Source organism: Balaenoptera musculus, chromosome 3 (genome assembly GCF_009873245.2).
Source record: "Balaenoptera musculus isolate JJ_BM4_2016_0621 chromosome 3, mBalMus1.pri.v3, whole genome shotgun sequence".
Lineage (NCBI taxonomy): Eukaryota > Metazoa > Chordata > Mammalia > Artiodactyla > Balaenopteridae > Balaenoptera > Balaenoptera musculus.
The window spans coordinates 39,314,329-39,341,471 of NC_045787.1; the positions used below are offsets into that span (position 1 = coordinate 39,314,329).

Genomic DNA, 27,143 nt, shown 5'->3' on the forward strand with positions numbered 1-27,143 from the left:
GCTGACTGTACGCGCATGCCCAGCTGAAGGATCAATGGTCCTATCCAGTCTTAACCAGCTCAGCTTGAACTAGATGCAGCTGACTCCACGCGGAGTCCTAAATTTAGCATGTGTTCCTTATACAAGAAAGTCTTCCAAGATCCTCCAGGTCTGAGTCAGATGGCCCCCTTTGTGACCCTAAGCTACTCTCTGCCTGTATCTATTGGAAGTTATCCTGCGGCTGGTGGTTTATTCCCCCATCTCCCCCACTAGATTATACTCTGTGAAGGGCCAATTTCGAATTTCACCCAGGGTACTTCCCAGGTTGTCAAACCAGCACGAGGGTAGGAAAAGTTCATTGATATGGCTTCCGGTTTCACACTGCAACTGTTACCAAACCAGGTGCATCTTGTCCGACCCGTGGCAAGCCAAAAGGCTGAGGCACAGAGGTTTGCAGCACAGTGAGGGTTTATTCGCAAGGCAGCCAAGTGAGGAGATGGGAGAACAAATCTCATGTCCACATCCCTGAAGGCAAGGGGCTGGGGCTATTTATGGGATAATGAATAAAGAAGCAGGGCGGTCTGAAGCATGGGGAGTTGGGGAGCATGGGGAAATGTGATTGGAAAAAGGTGCGGTAATCATTGTTCTGCACAAACATAAAGAAGCTACAGGCCTCTGCACCTTCCAAAGGTCACCCAGGACACTTGCCCAGTTGAAGGATCAGTGGTCCTATCCAGTCTCAACCAGCTCAGCTCAGACTGGACACAGTAGACTCTAAGTTTCTAGAAAAGAACTCACTGGGGCAAACATCTTATGGTTTAGGCTACGTGCAGCTTGGAAGGCATGCGAGTCTTAAAAAGACTTTGATGAGTGAAGGCAGGTGAAATGGATTTAACCCACAGTTTCACAACTAGTCTTTTAAAAACACCACCTGTTGAATTTTGGTGCAGTATCAGAGGAATAGCCACAAGTATGTTCTATTTTTCCAGCGATAAATCTGTGTGATGACAGATTAATGCATATAATTTCACCAAAACTACATATCTACAACGGATTGACTGCAGAAGCAGATAAGAGAATCCAAGTGTTTATTTTTTAAGCGAGATATTAAAAAGTTTGGCAAAAATGTAAAACAATGTCATTTTCTCGTGAATTCTTTTATTTTGGGAACTAGAGTTATTTTTCATAAAATGTATTATTTATGTTAACATGCAATAGTTTTATTGTTATTTTAAGATGATTAACACATAAATATTGAAAAATTTATCCATTTCAATTTCTTCCATGGTAAACATTGATAGAAACAATTCACATATACAAAAGTTCTTTGGGATCCTCAATATTTTTTTCCAGCTCTATGAGGGGTAATTGACAGTTAAAATATGTACATAGTTAAATGGACAAATTAATTTTGATACACATATACATTGTGAAATGATAACCGCAACCAAGCTCATTAACATATTCATCACCTCATAATATTTACTTTTCCTGTGTGTGTGGTAAGAACACTTAAGATCTATTTCCTTAGCAAATTTCAAGCATATGAGACAGTATTATTAACTATAGGCACCATGAGGTACATTAGATCTCCAGAACTTAGTCATGTTCTAACTGAAAGTTTGTACCATTTGACCAACATCACCCCATATTCCCCACACCCTAGCTCCTGGTAACCACCATTCTACTCTCTGTACAATAAGCTGACTTTTTTAGGTTTCACATGTAAGTGAGATCATACAGTATTTGTCTTTATCTGGCTCATTTCACTTAGCATAATGTCTTTTAGATTCATCTATGTCACTGCAAAGGGCAGAATTTCCTTCTTTTTTATGGCTGAATAATATTCCATCATATATATAATCACATTTTTTATATTCATTCATCCAAGGGATCCTGAGACCAAAGAGTTTGAGAAGCCCTCCCTTAATCTTATTTCCAGCTCAGAATGTGGTGTCCAGAAAAATTACACCTAGGCAGGATATTTCCTAGGAAGTTTAAGGCAGAAGTTCTCAAACTGTTCTGTGTCAGGAACCCTTTACACTCTTAAAAAGTTAATGTGGGGCAGGAGCTGGCTCTTTGTTTCTTGAAATTTGAAATTGTTGCCTGCTCTGGAAAAATATAGCTCCTGATTTATCCTGTACCTCATGCCAGGATGTTAATTTGTCTGGTTCTGAGCACAAAAGCAAAGAAGGGTGCATTTTCCTCTCCAGCGCTCTGAGACAAAGCACAGATTCCTGTCTCACACGAAGGGAACTCTCCTGCCTCCCAAACAAGGGTCTGTTCCAAACACTTACTCACATTTCAGTGAGTCAGAAGGAAACAGACAGATATTCATCTCCCTGAAACCTGGCTGACTTCCTGCAAGAAGTCTGTGAGGAGAGCCACGATTGGGTGTCAGGGTTAGCGAGCGGCCACCTACAAATTCTCAGGTGCTATGCGGAGTCTTAGTAAGCAGGTGAGTACCATCGACAGTGCAGAAAAAAAAATGCCTTCAAGTGTTTATCAGGATTAGTAACTAGTAAGTGACATAAGAAAACAGGAAACAACCAGGGGCCATAGATTTTGGTTTCAAATGTATTGAGTTTATAGTCATGATTTATAAGCAGTAGCATCTGATGAATACCAATTTAATACTTTAACAATTCGAGACTCCAGCCCTAGCTATGGTAAAGGGGAGCATTTGATTTTTACCAGTTAAGTCCTTCCCATCTTGAACCACTTTGCTTCCTAGTGGCAGTATGCCATTATGCCAGTATCCCATTCTCCTCATAGTACCTGCTCCATAAAGATTTGGAATTGTGATAATAACAATGATTATACCAGCAAATCCTTAAGTTTAGTTTATTAAAACTTTTGATTACTTCATAAAAGTCACCGGAAGGATTCTGGTTTCAACAATGTGCTGGGAATTTGTGGGTGAACTTTCGGAGGAAAAATCAGATTTAGAGAAAAGTGAATATTCTGTTTCTTAGGTTGGGAAGTAAAAATCTCAGAAGTGGTTATGGAATGTTCTCTTTCCAGATCTGAGCCTGAAATAATGGAAGAAAATGCTCACGATGTAATGTAGACAAACAGAAAGAATCACGAGTTCATACGGGGGTTCTCACTCTTTTCTGTGTCTTGAAGTAAATCGCTTAAAGTTGGCAATCAAATCAGCTCCTTATTTGGAGAGGAAGGTATGAGGATTTATAACACACACACACACACACACACACACACACACACACACACACACACACACACACGGCGCTCTTGCAGCAGCTCTTGCTTAAATATCACTTCGGGATAATCATAACTTGTGGGCAGATCTTCTTTCCTGTCGAGTTAGTTTCTAACCTGGTCCTTCTGCGCTTATTTTTGTCCGTTTTTCCACCCACTTGGGAAAGGCAGAGAAGGCATGCACCGCGCAGCCCCTGAGAACTGTGGCTGAGGCTCACGGCTCCCCCCAGCCCTCCCACCCCTGCCGGGAGCCGGGAGCCGGAAGGCCTGCACGACGGCCGGGGCCGCTCGGGGACCACGGGTCTCCCGCGGGCCGGCGTCAGGCTGTCAGCCGGTGGGTAGTGACCGGCTAGCTTTCGCCCGTCTGATGCGCCCGGCAGGAAAAGCCCCCAGGGGCGATTGTTCCCACCCCCGCCACTTCCTGGATCCCCGGGCTGGGAGGGCGTGCGGGGGTGGAGGTGAGGCCTGCGGGGGTGTGGAGGGGCCCAGGTGCAGCTCGCCGGGCGGTGGGGCGGGGCTGGGGCGGGGCCGGGGCAGGTCGGGTGTTTGCCGAGGCGAAGGGGCGGGCCTTGGCGCCCCGGGAGCTGCCCGGCAACTTTTCCCGGCTCACACCCGGGAGCGGGAGAGAAGACCTCGGGACGGCTCCTGGGGAGTCTCCGGGTCCTTGGGTCCCCGTGCAAACCCAGAGCAGCTCCAGTGCCCGGGGCGGCGGGCTCAGGATGCGGCCAGGACGGACAGGCGGCACACTGCTGCGGCTGGTGTTAGTGCTCAGTCAAGGTAAGCCACGGGTTCGCTCCGCGTGGGTTGCAGGAGGAACTTGCGTGGGTCCCGGGGGCAAAAGCGAGGAGTTCTGCGCCAGCGAGGCGCAGGTGGCGCGCGTCTCTGCTCTGATTCCACGTGGACCCAGGCGCCTAGCCATCCCAGCAGGATGGAGAGGGACTCCCCATTCCCGCTCTCCCTCGCCTGGTGTCCCCATAAGGCACGGCTCACCCTGTCTGTAAAGCACCCTTCAAAGTCAATTCGATGCGCGCTTCGCTCTTAGGCACACACGCACGCGCACACATGCATGGGGGAGTAAAGATTAGTGGAGCGCCTGGAGATCCAGAATCCTGCTGCCGGGCTCGGACAGGTGCCCCGCCAGAGCCGGACCCGGAGGTTCTGTGCGTCCCGGGAATCCGGTCCTGGGAGATAGCCTGCCCCTCAGGGCAATGCCTGGTGGCTTTGCAGGAGCCTGGGAGCCCAATATGCTTATTTTTCAACCCCAGGGTGTGAATAATGTCCCTGTTTCTTCAGGACGCAGCACTGATGTTTCTTCCCTTAGGGGACGTAGGAAAACCAAGCGCCTCTTCAATACTTGGCAGAGGGGAATTCTTCACGCCCTTCTGCCTGCTTCTTACTGTTGTAACGTCGTCTGTTCGACGGATGTAAACTTAGGTCAGGAAGAGTTCTTTTCCGCTTTCTGGATCTTAGGCGCCGCCGCAACGAGAGATTTACCCGCAGCTGCAGCTCCAACGGCAGGGCGTTGAGAGCCGGGCCCACCCGTCGCCTGACTCCTTTTGCACTAAGTGGGGAGGTGAGGCTGGGGGTACCCAGCTGCGGCGCAACCACAGTCCCTCAAGAGTACTTTCTCCAGGGGACTTCCCTGGCGGTCCAATGGTGAAGAATCCGCGCTTCCAGTGGAGGGAGCGCGGGTTCGATCCCTAGTTGAGGCGTTAAGATCCCGCGTGCCGCCAAGTGTGGCAAAAAAAAAAAAAGGCTACTTTCTCCAGACCATTATCCAGAGCCTCACGTGTGCTTACTTCAAGAACTTTAGTTTACTTTTGGGGTGAGTTGGGGTGGGGGGAGTCGCATTTGTATATCATAGTTTGAATAGCTATCAAAGCAAAACAGACAAAAAAGTGGTCTCTGATTTTCAGGTGTTTTTACAAAGAGGGTAAATCTTTCTTAAACTGCCCTCTTTTGAGGCATTTAACCAGTTGTTATCATGAAAGAATTCTAATGCAGAAGACCCTGTAGCATTTTCTCCAGGTTAGAGAAAGAGAAATAACACGACCCCAGCGGAGAATAGGCATCGTTAGTTTTCCTGTCTAACCCTGGGTCTGGTGCTTCACAGATATTCTCTCCTGGGACCCCAAGAGTGTTTTGAGGGGCCATCAACCCTAACTTAGGGGTTTCAGAGAAAGTTGGATGCACCTTGAGAATCAGCTCCTGGACACCACCACCTTCCCAAGAGCTAATGGACATTTCAGTGCAAGCCTTTCATCTCTCTTTAATTACCCATTATTAAGAGAAGCTATGGAACTATAACATCGTTTTCTTATCTTTGAAGTGTTGAGGCTTGTTCTTTAAAAAGCAGTGAGAAATACTTCAGAGGAATGTAGTGCCGCAAGGCATGAAGTCAGGTACAGAGACTTCACCTGGAGTTGGTTAACAAGCGCAACTTGCCGTGAGCCAGCAGAGGTGATTTAAAATGACATCTGTCCAAATAGTTTGTATATTTCCTCCTTCCTCCTGCTCCAGGTGTTTACATACTCATGGAACAGGTTTTCTCTTAATTCAGGGTAATCATAATAAAACTTTGTCATCTGTTATCTGAACCCAAGTTCCCAGGGAAACAGCATCAGTTTTTGATGCCATGAATATCCAAGATTAAAATGAATAATTGAAAGCTCTCGGTTTGTGACAGCTGCAGTGTTTTATGGCATGACCCTATCTGTATAAAATTTTGAGTACTCGTCATTACTGTACAGACACACATGTAGTTGCTTATAAGTTATATCCATGTATATTTGTGTAATATAAATACCAAAAATTAAAATGTAAAAGGCGCATATGTATATGCGTTTATACATCTAGCACACACCAACCACTGTAGAAACTTAAAACCATCAAATCTCACTTTAACACGTAGATTCAAATTCGCTTTCTATAAACATTCTCACAGGTATTTAAGAAAAAGCAGTGCTCATAGTTTGGTTTCATATTTATCACTTTTCATTGATCATTCCTTGGTTTAAGTGCTTGCAATCCTTGAAATGGTAGCCGGCAGGTTGAGGATGGAAGAGAAAGACCATAAGAGGCCTGGATAATCCATAAACTAAGTAATAGGTCCATAGGGAAAAGGGAAATGTGATTTTAAAATGCACGACGTCACTTACACTGTCTAGTGTGTTGCTTGGCTAAGGATAATCCTTCCCTAGCCTCATCTCTTGCCCTCTCTGGTACCCTGCCCGAATCACCCCCTATTTTCAGATCCCTAATTTCCCCTCAGGCGGTAAATATTCTAATTTCCCTCTTAGTAAGCAAGTCCTCCTTTAGTATGTAATTTGGCAGCTCTTTCCTCCTGAAGCACCCTCCACCCCTGGCTTCTGTTCTCCCTGTTTGTCTCCTATTTTCCTGGCTGTTCTTTCTTAGTCTCCTTCCCAGGCTCGGCTGTTTGGCCCAGTCCTTGCTGGTGTTTGCAGAGTTCCATGCTGGATCCTCCTCTTCATTTTACCAGTTCTCTCTGGGCCTGCGCCCCGCTCAAGTCAGCATCTCCAGCCAGACTTCCCTCCTGAGTTCCAGATCAGTGTTTCCATCTGTTAGCAGATATCTCCACCTAGATGCCCTATATGCACGTCCAACTCCACGTGTCCCCAACTGAAGTAGATATCTGTCCTCTGAAATTTTTTCCTGCATTGTCTATTATTGTTTAATGGCAGCATTATCCTGCAAACGTGGAAACCAGGGATCTCTTGCCTGGTCTGCAGCCTCACAAACTGTCTCTAAGTTCTGTCTGCTCTCCCCAACTCATGTGCCTTCTTCTACTGCCCAGTTCAGGCCCTCACTTTTTTGTGTCTGGACTCCCACTGTCTTTAAGCTGGTTCTCCTGTGTTTGTCTCTTATCCCTCCGGTCCATTCTCTGCTTTGTCACCAATGTTATCTTTCTAAACACTTATCTGTGTCCAATCACCCCTTTGCGTCAAATGTTTGGTGGCTTCCCATCTCACGTAGTGCGCAGTCCAAATTCTGTGGCACGTCAGAAAAAGTCCTTCGCCATCTGGCCGCAGCCTGCCTGTTCAGCTTCTTCTCTAAGACACTCCCCCTGTGCACACCTACACACAAGCACACACACTGCACATATGCACACTCACAGTACACACACCCCAGAGCCATGTATACGCACCTATACACACCCTTCTGTGTTCTGACTGCACCTGATCATACCATATTTGGTGTTAGAATATTTTCCAGACTATTTTCTTGGCCTTCACTGCCTTGATGCTTTTTCCCTTTTTTTTCCTCATCCCTTTGCAACTCACCGTTGTCCTATGTTAAAAGAGACAACCCCAAGTAAAATTATAAAGTAGGGGAGTTTTTATAACAAAAAGGGAAGTTTGAAGTAATCTCTCATTTCTGGGACCCACCCTCAACGACCTCTCTCATCTCAGCCCCAGCCCCTCAACCACCTTAGACCACCAGCTGATATGGTAACTCCCCTCCCCCATGGCTCTCCAGCTACACCGGCCCAACCTCGACTAAGCTTTGCTTTCCTAAATACTGGTTCACAAGCCACTGTTTTGATTCACATTCATGGATTGGGGCTCTGGATTCAGTATTTAAAAACAATTACTCATACGTTTCTGATGTTCAGCCAGGTTTGGAAGTAATTGCTTAAATATTAGCACTGCACTTTCTCTTTCCTAACAAATTAAAATTCCAGAATTGCCTGTACCACCTTGTTTTGTGATGACCACCAAGTCAGGTGTATTTCACCACCAAGAGTCAGAGAATGCGTCAGTTCAAGTGAATTCCCTCTAAAGTATGTGATGACTGCTCCTGTCTTAGTGTGCTGAAAGCCTTGGGTGTATAAAAAGGGAAAAGCCTGTTAATGCAGAGAGATGAGCTTCTAATGGTGGAATTTTAGACATTCAGCAAAATAAAGGCCATTCAGTCTGTGTGTTGAAAATAAAAGAATTTCAGGAAGAATAGGAAAGATATTTGGGACCGAAAGTGTCATCTTGACATCATGTAAATGTTACCACTAAAATCACTATCAGCCCTGCTTAACTTGGGACATTACAGAAAGATCCAGCACAGCATAAGAGAAAGAACTATGGAAAGCTGTTACTCCAATCAACAAGTCAAAGATGTGGAGGGTGTGTGTATGCGTGTGTGCTTTTGTATCTTATGGTAACTAATGATTTACCTGGAGGAACACACAGAATAATGACTCTTTTTTTTAACATCTTTATTGGAGTATAATTGCTTTACAATGATGTGTTAGTTTCTGCTTTATAACAAAGTGAATCAGTTATACATATACATATGTTCCCATATCTCTTCCCTCTTGCATCTCCCTCCCTCCCACCCTCCCTATCCCACCCCTCTAGGTGGTCACAAAGCACAGAGCTGATCTCCCTGTGCTATGCGGTTGCTTCCCACTAGCTATCTATTTTACGTTTGGTAGTGTATATATGTCCATGCCACTCTCTCACTTTGTCACATCTTACCCTTCCCCCTCCCCATATCCTCAAGTCCATTCTCTAGTAGGTCTGTGTCTTTATTCCCGTCTTGCCACTAGGTTCTTCATGACCTTTTTTTTTTTTCCCCTTAGATTCCATATATATGTGTTAGCATACTGTATTTGTTTTTCTCTTTCTGACTTACAGAATAATGACTCTTAAAGAGAAGAACCTTGATACCACAAATCCCGAGACAACAATAGGTCCTCTGTGTGAAAGTGACCCCTATGATTCTTCCTTCTGATGATACATAGGTGCTTTGTTGCTCTGGATGCAGTGAATTCCATAAAACTAGTTTTTGATCATATCTTTATGCAACACTTGCTTTATGTAAGGCAACGTGCTGGATCCAGTGTGGAACCACTGGAAACTTGAAATGTGGTCCAGAGAGGTTGCAGTCTATTTGGAAACAAGTCCACGCATGGGGAAGAGACATTGTCTCAGTCCCTGGGGGGTGCCTAACCAATTTCATACCCTGCCATCCTCCTTTCTGACAGAAGCCCAAGTACTGGGTTAACCCCTCCTCTGCTCCTCTGCACAGCTAGGAGATCCAGGGAAAGTTGAAGGGTAATTGGACTGAGCCAGTGCTGGTGGTCCCAGATCTCTCGCCAGTGTATGATTTAGACATGGACATATAATGGAATTTTGACCAATGAGATATGGAGTGAGATCCGCTCAGGGACTTTGGGGAAAGAATTTTTCATTCCTAAGGGAGATGCTAGTTAATAAACATACTGTCAGGTCTAGATGTAAATCTTGGAACAGCTGTAGCCATCTTGCAACCATGATGTCAGGACTAGCTTGGAGATAAAGCCAGTACACTGGCCTAGTGGAAAGAGAGAAAGAAGAGGGTCCTTGATATTGTCTTTTATTGATAGTTACTGAAATTTCAAGCCATCATACCTCCTGGTGTCTTAAAAAATTTCTGTGTAATTTAAAACTTGCTATGTTGTTCTTGTTATGTTGTTGTGTTGTCTATGCCTATAACATAAAGATGTAATGTAAATTTCTATAACATAATAGGTGTCATATGGTCTCATGCAGTTAATTGCTGAATGAATGATACACAACTAGATGTTGAGTTCAGAGGATGGAGAAATATCACGGTGACATGTTTAAGTATCAAGCCTCTAGAGAGGCCATCCTGGGGGCAGGAAATAATTGTTACCATTTAGATCTACTGTGAAGGGCCTTAGAGATCAAAGTTCAGTTCTTTGTAAATGACTGTAAGTGGTAATATGGTAACGTAATCACTAATAGGCCCCAAGTCTCCTAGTTCCTGGGGCCAGATGTTTTAGATACTTAAATAGGAAAGGAGAAGGCCATTATGCCCGGAACACATTACTCAAGGTATTCACAGAAAGTGAGAGCTGGGAGGCGAGTGGGTGCCCAACCATGAAAGGCCTTGTACACCCTGGAAAGGAGCATGGAGTTTATCTGGAAGACAGTGGGAAGGCTCTGAAGGTTGTTAAGGGACAGTGACATGCTCAGGTTGGCCCCTTGACAGATCACTCTGGCAGCAGTGGGGATGGTGGAGTGAATGGAAGCTGGACTGAAGGCACCAAGACCACTTAGGAAAGAACTGGGTCTAGGTTCGGTGTTAGAGATGGCGGTGGTTCAACTATACTCCAATATAAGATAAAATTAAAAAAAAAAAAAAAAGAAATGGCAGTGGTAAAAACCCAGATAGTGGCAGTAGGGAAAGATAGCTGGGGACAGATGTGAAAGGTATTAAGGAAGAATGGACAGGATTTGGTGATTGATTTACGAGGGTGGCAGGGAGAGAGGGAGAAGGTTAAGACTGAGACCTGGGTTTCTGATGTAAACAGCTCGGGGGGGTGCCATTCACCAAGACAGGAGCGCTGAAGGACAGCAAGGTTAGAGGAAAAAGAGAGCAGTTCAGCTTGACAGGTTGAGTTTGAGACATCCACGTGAGTACGTGTAGCTACTAGATGGTTATGTGTAGCGGTGTTAGGAACAGGAGCGAGAGCAACGTGGGGATAGAGATTTAGGAGTCGTGGGCATCTGGAGAGGGATTGAAGACATGATGTTGATGAGTCAGACGAAGAGAGACTAGAAGATGACTTTGGCGACAACCTGAGGAGCTACCTTAGAAGGTCAGGTGAGGAAGCGGAGCTGCCAAGGGAGAGAGAAGGCGCAGCTGGAGGAGGAGAGAGAGGACTGTGTAGACTGGGGCACCGCAGAAGTGTTTCGAGAAGGAAGAGTCGGTCCACAGGATCAACGTCTTCACAGAAGTCAGGCAGGTCTGACCCCCTGGGTGAGGGCAGTCTCTGCCGAGGGGAAAAAACAGAACCGGAGTGGGGTCAGCTGAGGAGTCAATGGAAGGTGAGGGATGGCGACAGTGTCAGGAACTTTGGCAGGAAGAGAGGAGCGAGGAGCTAGAGGGACGAGGTGGGAGGCACTGCTTAAAAACAGACAAGCAAACATTGGAGAAACTTGCATAAACATTATCATTGTGTTTACTTCTGTCACAGTACTGCACGGTACACTTGTAAGTTTTGAAATTTACATTGAAGCATCCGTAGGTGGCAGGAGTCTGTGACACGAGAGAAGCGAAGAGGAGAAAAGGGGCACGCGTGTCCGTGGAAAGGCTGCTGTCAGGGAGAAAGAAGAGGGAGGGGGGAAACTGGATGACCCGCAAGAGCAGCAGCTCCGGACAGATTAGAAACCACAGGTGATCACGTGAAGGAAGTCGGAGCATGTTCTGGGCTATGAAATGGAGAGGATATTAATTGATGAGAGAAAGGTGAAGCCGACCAAGGCACACAGAGAGAAAACTCAAAACAATCTTTTCAGAAATCATAGTCCCATATAGCACAGAGAACTAGTGTTGTCTTTTGAAAGGTTCTGGTCATAAAATATTAAAGCCTTTTATTCTGCATAACAGTGGGTTTTTGTTCAAGGCATTTTAAACATTTCTATTTCATATAAATTAGAAAAGAAATGAATGTCTACTCTTAATTTTGTTAAAGTTAAAATTAGTTCAAGGTACTATTCAAGTGTTTTATCCAGTCTGTGCCTGCTGACTCTTGTACACGTAAACTACATTTACTAACCAGTATAAACTCGAACTGCATACTTCCGTAATGTTTTCAGGTCCATTGAATATTGGGACTGTTCATAATTTTCAAATACATTTTTCCTCCTTGGAGAGAATTGTGTGTTCTGTTGACCAAACAGTTCATAGAAACTGGGCAACTTTGTCAATGAAGATTCCTGCATTATTATTCCATGTTCTGAAAGGGTAACTGCAATTCTTCCTTTTATTAGTTTAAAGGGACCAGAGCAGTTTTTACTGCAGAAACCGTACATAACTCCTGATCATTGAAAGGCTTTCTGTATAAAAATGAGGTTAATGTTTAAATGAGCAAAGGGGAAAAAAAAGAGTGATGGACACTGTATTGTCAGTGTAAGAGATTATTTCATTGTGTTCTGAAGAGCGTGTACAAAGCTATTGTGCCCCTGCATGCCTTGAACATTGGCAGTTGTCATTCTCCTGATTCATTCGAAGGTGGCCTTTGTTTGTCTTTGTGTAGGCCTGATCTCATTTCCATGGATACCATGTAGAAATGCAGACTGAATGCAAGCTGGTTCCTGGCCAGTTCAGTAAGATAACTCTATTCCAAATTGTTTACCAGTTTCCTTCAGGTCCTTTAACCAAATAGCTTCTTGGACGCTTGTTAGAATATGGGCAATGAACCTTCTGAATTGTATAACCTTTTTGTAACCATATTCTGAATACTAGTGCATAAAATAGATATTTCAGAGAAATTGACTTAGTTTTCTGTGTACTTATTGTTTGGGGGGGGTGGGGAGGGAGGACATAGCCTTGGTAATTGGAATCATTTTATGTGATCTTTATTTTCCTTTCAGTATAAAAATGTAATAGCCCAGATAAAAAAATGTTAATGCAAAATGGAAAGATGGTTAAATAATTTATGTGAATGTCATAGTATCTTAGTTCTTTCAGGCTGCTATAACAAAATACCACAGACTGGATGGCTTGTAAACAACAGAAGTTTATTTCTCGCAGTTCTGGAGGCTGGGGAGTCTAAGATCAAGGTGCCAGCGTGGTCGCATTGTGGTGAGAGCCCTCTTCCTGGTTCATAGCTGGTGCCTTTTTGCTATGTCCTCATATGGTGGAAGGGGCTAGGGGTCTCTCTGGAGCCTGTTTTATGAGGCACTAATCCAGTTCATGAGGGCAAAGCCTAAGCACCTCCCAAAGGCTCCCACCTCCTAATACCATCATCTTTGGGGGTTAGAATTTCAACATATGAAGTTTGATGGAACACAAACATTCAGACCATAGTATGTAGTAATTAAGAAGTCCCTTTTATTATTACAGTATTTAATTTTTGCCCCCAAGGAATCAGACTTTAACATATTAGTATCATTTTTGTTTTTTTGGCTACGGTTCCAGTGAAATATGACCTTAGCCCTTTATAACAGTATAGTCCCTTAGTCTCTTACCTTAATCTGTGTTCTCTCTTTTTAAAATACAATTTAGCCCCCAACCCGTATTCTATACATCCTTTAAGTAAGTCTCAATTTCACTGAGGCTCATGCACCCCAGGAAGCCTTCCCAACCCCTAATCCAATTTAGTTGTCCTCCTCACGTGGACCCTTTCATAACAGTTGTCACATTCTACCTCAATGATATGTTTACTTAGCTCTAAATCCTATAGATCGCAAACTCTGAGAAGACGGGGGCCATGTCTTCTTCACTTGTGCCAAGTTGAGTTTTGTTGAATGAATGAAACATGTATGACAGCTATCGTAACACGGGTTAAAGGCACACTTTCCAAATGAATGCCAAGCCCAAAACCTCCTAGTTCTTTCCAACTCGTATATGCCAAACGCTTCTATTTGCAGGTTTATCCAAATTTGCTAAAATATTCCTTTAGTTGATCAATTCTTTGTTTGTTTTTTTACTTCCTTGAGAGAGTTTGTTTGCTTTTGGAATATTTCTCCTTTGTCTTGAAATGTCTAACTAGGATAGCGCTATTGACAAGTAACAAGATGAATAAAAGTATTAGGACAGTGCAGACATCTTTTTTTCCCTAAAAAACCCTTTCTTGTTCCCCTCTTCTGTCCTCATAAAGCAGTACCATAATTTATCTTCAGCTTGACTCTCTCTCCCACTGAATACATTTTTAAGATCACCTTTCATCCTATTTATCATTGTATTCTCAGGACCCAGCATATAGTAAGCACCCAGAAAATGGTTGGTAAAAAAATTTTTAAATGAAAATAGAATTTTGATAATATGAGGTAAATATGTCCATCAAAGTACTAAACTTGATTAATACTTTCAGTTTATAGCTTTTCTTTATAAAGCAGAATATTTCAGTATCCTTATAGAAAATGACATATACTAACATATTCTCGTTAACAGAAAAAATATTTGTATTTCTTCCTTTTGATGTTCGTAAGTGTGGATGTAAATTTTCATAGATATACTTGCCATTTATATGAAAATGACTCATTTACTTTTTTCGCTTGGTATCTTTTGTATATACTTTTCCCTGTGGCCCTCATATTTATAACTTTACATTAATACATCCTGCCATGTCATGGTTAACTATTGTCCCATTGTTGTATATTTAGGTTGTTTCCTGTGGGTTTTTTTTCCCCCTACTGCAAGTAATGTGGCTATAAATATCATTGTGCAAGGAGCTTTTTCTTTCTTTTTTCCTTTTGGACAATTTCCAAAAGCAACGTTACTGGATCAAAGATTATCTGTATTTTTTAGCTCCTGTCGCATACTGAACACTGTGGTCATCAGTAATGTGTGATTTTTACCAATTTTACCAACATTAGATTTTAATTTACTTTTTGTAGGTTTTTTTTTTTTTTTTTTTTTTATAAATTTATTTATTTATTTATTTTAGCTGTGTTGGGTCTTCATTTCTGTGCGAGGGCTTTCTCTAGTTGCGGCAAGCGGGGGTCACTCTTCATCGCGGCGCGCGGGCCTCTCACTATCGCGGCCTCTCCTGTTGCGGAGCACAGGCTCCAGACGCGCAGGCTCAGTAGTTGTGGCTCACGGGCCCAGTTGCTCCCCGGCATGTGGGATCTTCCCAGACCAGGGCTCGAACCCGTGTCCCCTGCATTGGCAGGCAGATTCTCAACCACTGCGCCACCAGGGAAGCCCCCATCAATCATTATTTTAAGGGACCTCAGTGGAGTGTCTATCATAGGGTAGTAGAGTGTCAGACACGGGAGGAATTGGAGGATTCAAGGCAGTCCCTCCAGGAGCTCTGCTTTCCATGTCTAATGTTACCTGTGGAGGAGAATCTAGATCCTTACTGAATGTAAAATTTAACACTCAAAACAAAGACTTTTAAGGAAAAGTTGCATTTTTCTTTCTTAATGAAAGCAGGAGAATGTTACACTGCTACATTCCAAGCGCAGTTTTATGCTTTTGGCTTTTGCACTACTTTTATTTTTTCTTTTAAGCACTATAGCTATAAGCCAGACACTCTAGAGCTTAAATCTGTATATACAGTGAATGTATGGTTCTTTTCAAAGGGCCTACAATTTCTAAGTTTAGTTGCTTTATTTTTTTTTTTGAGAGGAGGGGGACAGGCTTTCTAAATTATTTCTGCAGTATTGTCCTTTCAGCATGAAGACAATGCTATTGAGAATGATTTCCTGTAATTTTGTACATGTTTAAAGGATCTAATGTGACCTATGACCATTTTCTGTTGTACATATTCTAGGTAATGATTAGCTACACTTGAGAGTTTGAAGTCTGTTTTCTTTTTTTTTTCCTAATATACTGTTATTTATTTATTTATTTATTTTTGGCTGTGTTGGGTCTTCGTTGCTGTGCCCAGGGGCTTCTCATTGCAGTGACTTCTGTTGCGGAGCACGGGCTCCAGGTGCACGGGCTTCAGTAGTTGTGGCATGTGGGCTCTAGAGCACAGGCTCAGTAGTTGTGGCTCACGGGCTTAGTTGCTCCACGGCATGTGGGATCTTCCCAGACCAGGGCTCGAACCCGCGTCCCCTGCATTGGCAGGTGGATCCTCAACCACTGTGCCACCAGGGAAGTCCCATGAAGTCTGTTTTCTTAGTTTCAAAGTCAGGGTCTGAGTAACCCCATTTCCTGTGTTTGTGGTTTCCTGGAGGGTCCATGGGCTGATAATGTTTTCTTGGCTCTCATGGTGAGTGTGTCTCAGCAAAATGTAGACACGCTGTCCTCCTATCCATTGCACAGCAGTTCTCAGAAACTTAAATGGAAACTTATTCAGGATATGTTTTTTTATGTGAGAGGTGAAAGTAGGATCACAAATTAACATGCCTTTTACAATTTCTCAAAAAGTATGCTATTATCAGTAATATATAATGATATTAGTAGTAAAAAAAAAAAAAAGACAAAAACAAGCTGTCTTTACTGAGTGCTCATCATTTGCTGGACACTGGGTTAGAGTTTTATATATACTGTCTGATCACAATAAGGTAGGCTCATAGATTAGGTCTATTTCACGGGTGAAAAAGTGGTGGCTTATATAGGATGAGGAGCTTGTCCAAGGTCACAGAGCTATTCCAACCTCAGAGGCCAAGCTTTTAGGCTCTATGAGGTACTGTTGGTCTTGCCCAGTATGTGGATTTTTCAGTTAAAAAATAAAAGCCTTATACTTCCAGCACTGGCATACTTCTGCCACTACATCACCCCAAAATATAAGGTTCTCCTAAAGCTAGATAAAAAGCAAAGTTAAATGTTCTCTAAAATTCTAAATAGAAAATAAAATGTGTGTATATTTGTATATACATATGTATGTACATATTTATTAATCTTTTAATCTACCTCTATATGTATCTTCTCAGTAACCTGCATTCAAGCATCTTCCCTTGAATCAGTCCAGAACTTATATTTATTGATAAACCTGGTCTTTACTGATCTCCCATTATATGTATAACTTATTATTATGTGGAAAGGCGAAACAATCAGCAGTCCATCTGTTAATTCAATTGATTATTGATCTACAACCATGTAGATACTCTGAGTACGGGGGAATATAGCAGTAAACAAAACAGACAAAGTCCCTACTTTTCGGGACAAAGGCAGATTTACCATAAAACAAGGGAAGCTTAAGCTTCAGGCACCCTCACTCTGCAGGCCTCTTCCCATGTATTCACATGCCTGATATTTTTATTAAATATGCAAAAGTTCAGATCATTGTCTCTTGTATACCCTAACGTAACATATTTCAACAAAGACATCAACAACAAACTGGTTGATAAATGTCATCAGTTCAAAAAGTTTCTGGATTAATCCCTTTAAAAGAAAATTTGAGGTACCTTGAAATATTATAGCTCCTGTATGATACTGGAAAACAGTCCTAAACATTTACATGACATTACAAATAAGGTGTTATGAAAATGAAAGAAACTTTCCTTAACTGTAAATAATAATAATTTTAAACATTCAATTTACCATGTCAAAAAAATTACTTTTTAGAGAGTATGATTTTATAAAGTTATCAAGTAAAGAGGTGATCAAAAGATGTAGAGCCAAGGCAAAATGTATTACAGAAGTATGTCAGGCAATCAATAAAAGGTATGTTTTTTAAAAAATATATTTTTCAGCTTTTAAAACTATTTATTTGCTAGGATTACTTTTCTCATTCTAAACAAAAAGTTAATTTTATACCTGAATTTGTTTCACAATTTTATAATTTTTTCCTTAAAGAGACATTCTGTCCCAAATTGTAGACATGTCAATCCCTACAAAACTTAACTCTTCTAATACAGTTTCTAATGAGGGTGGCAGACAAATTAAAAAGATAAATACATAACATAAGAGGTAGCAATGCACAGTAAGGGGGACAGAGAATGCTGGGCAGGGAGTGGGAAGCAGGAAGATATTTTTTTGCTTGGTGTTATATTATATCTATTGCTATATAACAAATTACCACACATGGGGTAACTTAAAATAATATACATTTATTATCTTACAGTTTCTGTGGGTCAGGAATTTGGGCATGGCTTCACTGAGGTCCTCTGCTTCAGGATCTCTCATAAGGCTGCAACAAGGTGTTGGCCAGGGCAGGGGTCTCATCTGAATTCTTAACTGAGGAAGGATCCACTTCTGCTCATTTTAATTGTTGGCAGAATTAATTTTCTCCAGGGCTATTAGACTGAGGGCCTCAGTTCCCCACTGGTTCTCAGTGGAAGGCTGCCTTCAGTTCCTTGCCCTGTGGGCCTCTTTGCTTTATCAAAGCCAACAAGAGAAGGCATCTACTAGCAAGATGGAAGTTACAATCTTATGTAATGTAATTACAGAAGTGATACTCTGTGATATTTGATTCTGCATTTTGAATCTTCATTTCTATTGGTTTGAAGTCACAGATCCTGCCCTCAAGGGGAGAGGATCACACAAAGGCATGAATAGCAGGAGAGGGGGATCACTGGGAGCCCCCTGACCACCACAGGTAGTGAGGAATGGCAGCTCTGATGGGTTGATGTTTAATGTAGAAACAGAACGCTCTGGGAAGAGTGTTCCATGCAGAAGAAACAAATGCAAAAGGCCTAAGGTCAGAGTGAGTTTAAGGGAGCCAAGTGAGTGAGCTAAAAAGTTAGGATAGGAGGTGAGGTCAGACAGGGTGGGGAGGCAATGAGTATGCAACTATCAAGAGACAAAACGTACACAAGAGAACAGTAAGTAACATTTCAAGGTAGTACATCACAATTAGAGATGCAGATGGTGAATTATAAGATGGGTGCGTACAGGCTAAAATGATGGGGGAAGACCCAAACCAAAAGTTTATAGAGAAGTGGCCTGTGAACAGAGATATAACAGAAGAAATACTCCCTCAGTTACATCTATTGTTTCCATACATGGCCTCGAGATGTGTCAGGCATATCTTGTTAATGAGCAAGCTATTCAACAGGCGCTGACTTGCTAAATGCACAAAAATGCTATTCTGAGAGAGAGAGAGGGAGAGGAAGAGAGAGGAGTTTCTCCTTTCACATAAAAGGAATTTAGGGAGATACTGTTCAAATAGAAAGTGAATTGATGAGCTGGTATTCCAGTACTTTACCCCATCCTCTCGGCCATTGGGAGCCAGTGAGTCTGCCAGATGGCAACTCATCCTCCAACATCCACATGAAAAAAAGAGAATATATTGAGTTGTTAGGAAGCACTGTCATAATAAATGGACTTCAGAAGCAATTGCTATAGACTTTTGAAGATGTTCATTGCCTGCAAGATCAAAAATTGTGAAAGGGCATCAAAATCACCCAACAGTGTGCGCAATACTCTAATACTTGATGTAGTTATTGTCACAAAATAACGACTTGTATTTTTTTCATACAAAATGTGAACCTTAAATGATATAACTTGAATTAATATATATCTCTCCTGCATTTATATATGCACATCTGTATATTGACAGGCTTATCTTTGAAACGCAGCATAGTAAATTGAAAATTTCTGATATAATCCAATTTCCCCCATCTTAGTCTGCTGGAGCTGCCGTAACAAGACACTGCTGAATGGGTGGCTTTAACAACAGAAATTTATTTTCTCACGGTTCTGGAGATAGTAGTCCAAGATCAAGAGGCCATTAAGGTTGGTTTCTGGTGATGCCTCTCTTCCTGGCCTGTAGACTGCTGCCTTCTGGCTGTGTCTTCATGTGCCCTTTCCTCTGTATGTACATGCAGAGAGAGAGATCTGGTGTTCTTCCTCTTCTTATATGAACACCAGTCCTATCAGATTAGGTTCCCACCTTTATGACCTCTTTTAGCCTAATTACCTCCTTAAAGGTCCTATCTTCATATATAGTCACATTAGGAATTAGTGTTTCAACATGGGAATTTGGGGAAGATGTAATTAATCCATAACACCCCTTTAGGTTTAACTACATAGTAATGCATTTATTTCTGCATGAAAGTGATGCACATATTTCTTTAATATGAATGCAGAGTAAAATGTCAAATAAATGATACATGCACACATCATTAAAAAAAAAGTGGCCATAAATTACGAAGCAGAACAAATTATGAAATTATTACCCAGATATTAGCTGTAATCTCTTTGCTTCTTAAAATTGAAATATAATTCTTTTGAATCCCTATTCCACCCTTACAGGAAAATATAGTGCTCTCCCAAGATTTCTCTGAACCCCCAGGAGTTATCCATTTTCATTGTCATTCAGCCCTCAATATCCAGACTGGGGAGTTTTTGTTCTCCACTCTGACAAGTCTGATATTTGATTTTACGCTATGTAAAAGCTAATACATTAGCTCTTTACAGTTTCATGGATGCTGACAGATGACATGAGGTTCCTGAGTCAGAGACCAAGGACTTTATTACTCATAGCATGACAGGTAGCACGAGCATGTTTACATCAGTTTCCCTGTGCTTCCCCCAAAGTATCATGAGGGCAACGGCAAGGGCTCCAAATGGAAGCCTGCACACATTGAGTAGGTTGCATTATGAGAGAGGAAAACTGAGTTTGGTGACCTGATGTTTTACAGCAAGAATTCAGCAAACCCATTCTTTGTCCTGGAGAGTGAGATTACCTTACCCTCAAGGTTTCTTGCTGCAAACACAGCCCTGAAAAAATGGCCCAGGTAAACATCGGGCAGGATCTAACTCTACTGGCATACCCATCATATTGAATTGTATGGTGGTCCCCAAAAGATATTTCTATATCTCAGTCCTCAAAATCTGTGAATATTACCTTATTTAGATAGAGGGGCTTTGAAGATCGCCTTGTGGAAACTGTTGGGAGAAACATGAATGTTGAAGCCACTTTCAGTGAGGGCTCAGAAGGAAATGAGGAACACGTTGTTGGAAACTGAAGGAATGGTGATCCCTGTTATATAGTGGCAGAAAGTTTGGCCTAACTGTCCTACTGTTGTGTGGGAAGCTTTCAAGCAATTAACTTAGATATTGAACTGAGGAGATTTCCAAGCAAAATGTTGAAGGTGCAGGCTGCTTTTTTCCTTGCTGAATGTAGTAAAGTGCAAGAGGAAAGAGGTAAATTGAGGAAGGAAGCATTAAACAAAAAAAGAACAGTACTTAATGATTTGAGAAATTCTTAGTCTATCCAGATTCAAAAAAAAAAAAAAAAGCAAATATTAGGAGACTCATTGTTAGGAAAGTGTGCTCTGAAGAGAAGGCCAAGGGTGTGTCTGGAAAACGTTTTGCTGAATGGATTAGGCGTGTGCTTCCTGGATCCTCTCAACCATCTCAGCAGAGGCCAGGAAGAGAGAGAGAGTTATCCAGGAAAGAACTGTGGAGAGCTCTCTTGTCAAATGGCACAGATCCCCATGACATACACAGGAGACCTACAAGGTTTTTAGGAATGTTGTCTCAGCAGAAATGCTGCTCTTGGACTGAAGGGGACAAAGAAGCAGAGGCCAATAGAGCTGTTGCAGGCCCAGAGGACAGAGCCTTGAGCAACAGAGGATTATTTTCAGGCCTGAAAACCTAACGGAATTTGACCTGCTATGTTAAACTTTCTTGGTACCAGTGACTCCTTTATTCCTTCTAATCTCTCCCTTTTAAATGGAAATGTCTCTCACATGCCTGTCACACCATCCTTTTTTAGAATCAGAGAAATTATTTTCTAGATTCACAGACCCCCAGATGGGGAGAAATTTGCCCCAAGACAGATGATTCCTGGAGCTTCACCCATCCCTGATTTAGGTGAGAGTGTTTCTCCTGGACTCTTAAGCACAGTTCTTCTGGGAACCTTTGCTGCCCCTAAGAGAGCTCCCCCGCGTCTTGGTGATAACTGGACCTTCCTGCTGCCCCTGCCTCTGCCAATACCTCTGCAGCTTCTGAGGACCTGTCCCCACCAGCCATGGGATAGAGATTTGCTCCACATCCTTAAAGCAGTGGCACCCTGTGCTTGCACTTTCATAGAGATTCAGACCTTAGAGTTCGTAATTATGAGTAATTTGGATTTTATTTTATTTTTTATTGAGATATAATTGACATATAATATTATATTAGCTTCAAGTGTACAGCACAATTAACTGATAAAATTTTTATTGGAGTATATTTGACTTAATGTTATATTAGTTTCTGGTGTACAGCAAAGTGAATCAGTTATGTATATATATGTATCGCCATCCTTTTTCAGATTCTTTTCCCATGTAGGTTATTACAGAATACTGAGTAGAGTTCCCTGTGCTAATCAGTGGGTCCCTATTAGTTATCTATTTTACATATAGTAATGTGTATATGTCAATCCCAATCTTCTAATTTATCACTTCCCCCACATATCCCCTTTGGTAACCATATGTTTGATTTCGAGATCTGTGAGTCAGTTTCTGTTTCATAAATAAGTTTATTTGTATCATTTTTTATTAGATTCCACATGTAAGTGATATGATATGATATCTGTCTTTCTGTCTGACATTATTTAGTATGATAATCTCTGGGTTCATCCATGTTGCTGCAAATGGCATTATTTTGTTCTTTTTTATGGCTGAGTAATATTCCATTCTATATATGTACCACATCTTTTTTATCCATTCCTCTGTTGATGGACACTTAGATTGTTTACATGTCTTTCCTATTGTAAATAGTGCTGCAGTGAACATCAGGGTGCATGTATCTTTTCAAATTATGATTTTCTCTGGGTATATGCCCAGTTGTGGGATTGCTGGATCATATGGTAATTTTATATTTAGTTTGGTTTTTATTTTTGTTTTTTTATGCCTGTGTTGGTTCTTTGTTGCTATGTGCGGGCTTTCTCTAGTTGCAGCAAGGGGGGGCTACTCTTCATTGCGGTGCACGGGCTACTCATTGTGGTGGCTTCTCTCATTGTGGAGCACGAGCTCTAGGCACACGGGCTTCAGTAGTTGTGGCACACAGGCTCAGTAGTTGTGGCTTGCGGGCTCTAGAGCACAGGCTCAGTAGTTGTAGCACACGGGCTTAGCTGCTCCATGGCATGTGGGATCTTCCCGGACCAGGGCTCGAACCCATGTCCCCTGCATTGGCAGGCGGATTCTTAACCACTGCGCCACCAGGGAAGCCCTATATTTGGTTTTCTAAGGAACCTGCATACTGTTCTCCATAGTGGTTGTATCAATTTACATTCCCAGCAACAGTGTAGGAGGGTTCCCTTTTCTTCACACCCTCTCCAGCATTTATTGTTTGTAGATTTTTTTGATGATGGCCATTCTGATTTGTGTGAGGTGATACCTCGTTGTAGTTTTGATTTGCATTTCTCTAATAATTAGTGATGTTGAGCAGCTTTTCCTGTGCTTCTTGGCCATCTGTATGTCTTCTTTGGAGAAATGTCTATTTAGATCTTCTGCCCATTTTTGATTGGGTTGTTTATTTTCAACACAATGATTTGATACATGTATATATTGCAAAATGATCGCCACAATAAGTCTAGTTAACATCTATTACCACACATAATTACAAATTTTTTTCTTGTGATGAGAGCTTTTAAGATCTATTCTCTTAGCAACATTCAAACATACAATACAGTATTATTAACTATAGTCACCATGCTGTACCTTACATCCCCCTGACTTATTTTATAACTAAAAGAGTTCTTATATTTTTGTTTACTCCTTAACAGAGCCATTTCCTCCCGAAAATGCCAGCATACATCTGCAGGAATGGGCCAGAATGCAATAAGAGAGTCCTAGTTAAAAATACTCCTCTTTTCCCAATTCTACCTCTTGCTTTTGGCCTTAATTCTCTTCTCTTAACATGAATTTTTTTCCCCTTTAACTCTCTGGATCTTTTTGCAAATGAACCCCTTCCATGAAAAGCCAGCCCCACCTGCCCTTCAATGTATGTAGATATGCTTAAGTTTTGCATTAGCCACACAGATTAGACTTTCCTACCATCTTCTACTACAAATATGTGTCATTGAGCTCTGACAATGATATCATAGAAATCAAGATACTTCCTGACAAAATTTTGTGTTGAATATAGAATGATATATTTTGTTTAATACATTTATTTCTGCCCTTGTTTTCCGAAGATTTTGTTCCTCTCTGAGCTTCACTACATTTTGAGAACAAAACTGGGTTAACTATATCTCATTACCAAACATATATTTATTTCTCTTTTGAATTATCTTATAACTTAAAATCAGGTTCCAGAATAAAGTGGGAGAATGAACTCCATATTTGCTTAAACTAATTCTTAATTATTACAGTTTCCCAGAAATCTGTTTCAGAGATGAGCAGGAACTCTTAGGGCAGGAGGTGCTATAAAATTTTTAAATGAGTGGAAGAAAAAAGAAGTTTGCATTAATCAATGTGTGCTTAACTATCTGGTTTGCCTGTGGATATAAAAATGACAACAAGCCAGGTTATAATCAAGGAAGAAACACGACACCCTTTTAATTGCAGACAGAGAGGAAATTAGTTAACCCTCCAGGACATACATTGCTTTTTTTTGCAGTAAGGTTTTGTGAGATTCACTGAATACCTGGGCTCGGTTACTATCAACAAATATACAGCAAGGTCACCTTGGATAAGTACTTTGCTGCACTATTACTGCATTCACAGGCATCCGCATGAGGACAGGAGGGAAGAGTTACACTCTGACATGACCCTGAAAGGGCAAGGCTGAAGTCACCGTGAAACTCACTGCAGCTAATATAGACCTGGAATGTATAAATTAGTAATCTATGACTTGCTGGGACAGTTTCTCACCGTCCCCATACTCTGCTCTTTCACTTCTCCATAATGCTGAGCAGGATGTTCCTTGGGCCTGGAATGACCTTGGCCTTCCTCTTTATGCAGTGAATTCCAGCTCATCCTCCAAGGTCCATGGATTGCCACCTCTTCTATGAAGGCTTCAAACTCAGATGTACCCTCTTCTCAACTTTTGGATCAGGGTTCTTTTAGCTTTCTGAAATTTAATACTTATCCCATGATGATATAATTGTCCGTTATTTTATTCCAATTACAAGAAAGGAAACTCAAAGACAGCAGAGATCTTGTCTGTTTTGTTCATTGCTGTATCTCTAGGACCTAGGAAAATGCCTCGCACAAAGGAGTTGGATAAATATTTTTGAATGATTCATTTCTTAGTGTGTGGGCATGCTTGGGGGGTAAGGAAACACAGTGAACCAAATAGGGTTGTTATTTTCCATATGATTCAGTTAATTTATGAGAACAGACATGGGAACACATTACTATGACCAGTGGGATTGTAAAAAGGAAATAGACATTGAATTAGACAGAATACTTACATTAAATTTATAGAAGCTAATTAGCTATCATAGGCAAAGTGTGAAATGGTGACATAGTGAGTTTTAAATATATATTTGAGAAAAATAAGTATAGTGAACTGAGATTGTCCAGATTTATCAAAAGTGACAGGCTCTTGAGGGAAGGATTGAAGTACAGGAAAGAAGAGATTTAGTATCAATGGAATGAAGGAATGGTGATGGAGAAGGACATGTTTTGTGAGAAAAATGAGCAGACCATTTATGAATGGAAATTCTGGACAATAAGTTTGAGAAGATGAGCCAGACCAAGACTCAGATATCAACTACCAATTGTGTGACACTGAGCAAGAAAGACATCTAATCTCCATGAGTTGCAGTTTCCATATTTATACATTGGTAATAATAGCTAGGTTTTGCTGTTTCACAAGATTGGTGGGGATCAAATGAATCAAGATGATTCTGACATAGACGGACAAACATAAGCATTAAGAAATAGTAGGCCACAAATTGGAATATACATTATGGTTTAAATATTAGAGGGAAAAAATACTGGAAGGAAATTAACTGCACTTGCATGAGAATGATATGATTATGAGTGATCTTTCTCCCCCTAATTTTGTCTATATTCTAAATCATCATCAAAGAACACATATTCATTAAAAATTCATTTCATTCAACAAATATTACCCTAGGTGCTGGGAAAATAGGAGTGAATAAAAGAAATAAGATCTGAGCTCTCAAGTCGCTTAGATTTTAGTAGGCAGAGAGACACAAAACAATGCAGATACATAAGATCACTTCAGATGACAAGTGCTGCGATACTGGGGTAATGATGGAGAAGGATGTTGCTGGTAGAGGAGTGAGGGGAGGTCTCTACGAGAACAGCAGAGACTTGAACAAAGACTTAAATGGTGAATAGGTGGCAGGACACAAGTACCGAGTGGGGAAGAGGGCTGTAGGCAGTGGGTCAAGCTGCTGCAAAGGCCATAAGCAGAATGAACTGGATGTGTTCAAGGGACAGAAGGAGAGCCAGTGTGACTGGAACACAGTGAGCAAGGACAGTGGTGGAAAGTGAAAGTCACCAGATACACAAGGACCAGATCATGAAGGGCTTTTGAAACTGTGGTAAGGAAATTAGATTTTATTCTCAGACATTGGGGTATTTTAAGCAGAGAGATGAAATGATACGATTTACATTTTTAACTAATAGTTTATATATGTATGTATATACACATGCATATATGTGTGTATATACATAGTATATACATATAAGTATATATACACATATTTGTGCATATATATAATAAAATTTAACTGCTACGTGATAAAATGGACTCCATCGTGATTTCATGTCATGCCATGATCTGCCAAGGTCTAATTAATAGGGGAAAAAATGAGGTCATTATATATATGACCATATGTGGTCTTTCTAGCAAAAGATATTTTAAAAGAGGAGACAGTTTGATATCACCTCCCCAAGCTTTTACTAGTTTGTTAGATAATTGGTAACGTATTTAAATAGGATTTATTGAGTTCTGCACTATGGGGTAAAGTTAAACTGTTGATTGGAAACACCAACACTCTGAATGTCAGTTCTGGTTCTCTGCTTACTTTGCTACATTATTTTCGTTTGCATTTTATTTCCTGAAAAGTATAAAGAAGCAGCGGTGCATATCAAAAATAGATATTAAGGAGAAAATTTGCAAATGTGAAGCTGTGTAGATTTTGCTACAGAGTATTTGAAAATTATGATTTGTCCTTCTCTTCCTGGCAGCACATTTATTTCTAAAAAATAATAGTGAGCTGAGCACTCTTGAGTGAACAAATCCGCGGTAGAATGATTTTGGCAGGTAAAGAGGCACGTCAACTACTTTAAGTCCCCAAAGCTTCATCACTGACCTCATTATTCCTTTGGAGCACATTTCAGAATCTGTCCCCAGAAGTACACGGGCATAATGGAAGAGCCAGCCCTTTTCCTCCATCCTTTCAATGCCTGAAACAATAGATTTATGAAATCCTGTGCACTTTCAATGTGGCCCGGAAAGTGGGTTATTCCTTTGTGAAAACACATATTAATGGAACTTTGATGTCAGTTTTGAAAAGTCCACTCTGCCTTCAGTGTCTGCTAAGGTAACTACTGATCTCAAACAGCTTGAAGCCTGTTCCCTTCTCCATAGAGAACATTAATATCCACACAACCTTCTTTCTCTAGAATGTAGGATGACCAGCATTAACGCTATCAGTGTCAGAGGGG

The 27,143-nt window shown here is 41.4% G+C and overlaps 1 protein-coding gene across 1 annotated transcript in view; it reads left to right on the top strand.

The window, feature by feature from the left end:
* The first annotated feature begins 3,815 nt into the window (after positions 1-3,815).
* Positions 3,816-27,143, top strand: part of ITGA2 (integrin subunit alpha 2) — a 106,823-nt gene continuing 83,495 nt past the window's right edge. Inside the window, exon 1 of the mRNA XM_036847402.1 lies at positions 3,816-3,978. Within this exon, the coding sequence (XP_036703297.1) occupies positions 3,921-3,978 (58 nt within the window). The 5' untranslated portion in view covers positions 3,816-3,920. The remainder of the gene's footprint in view (positions 3,979-27,143) is intronic.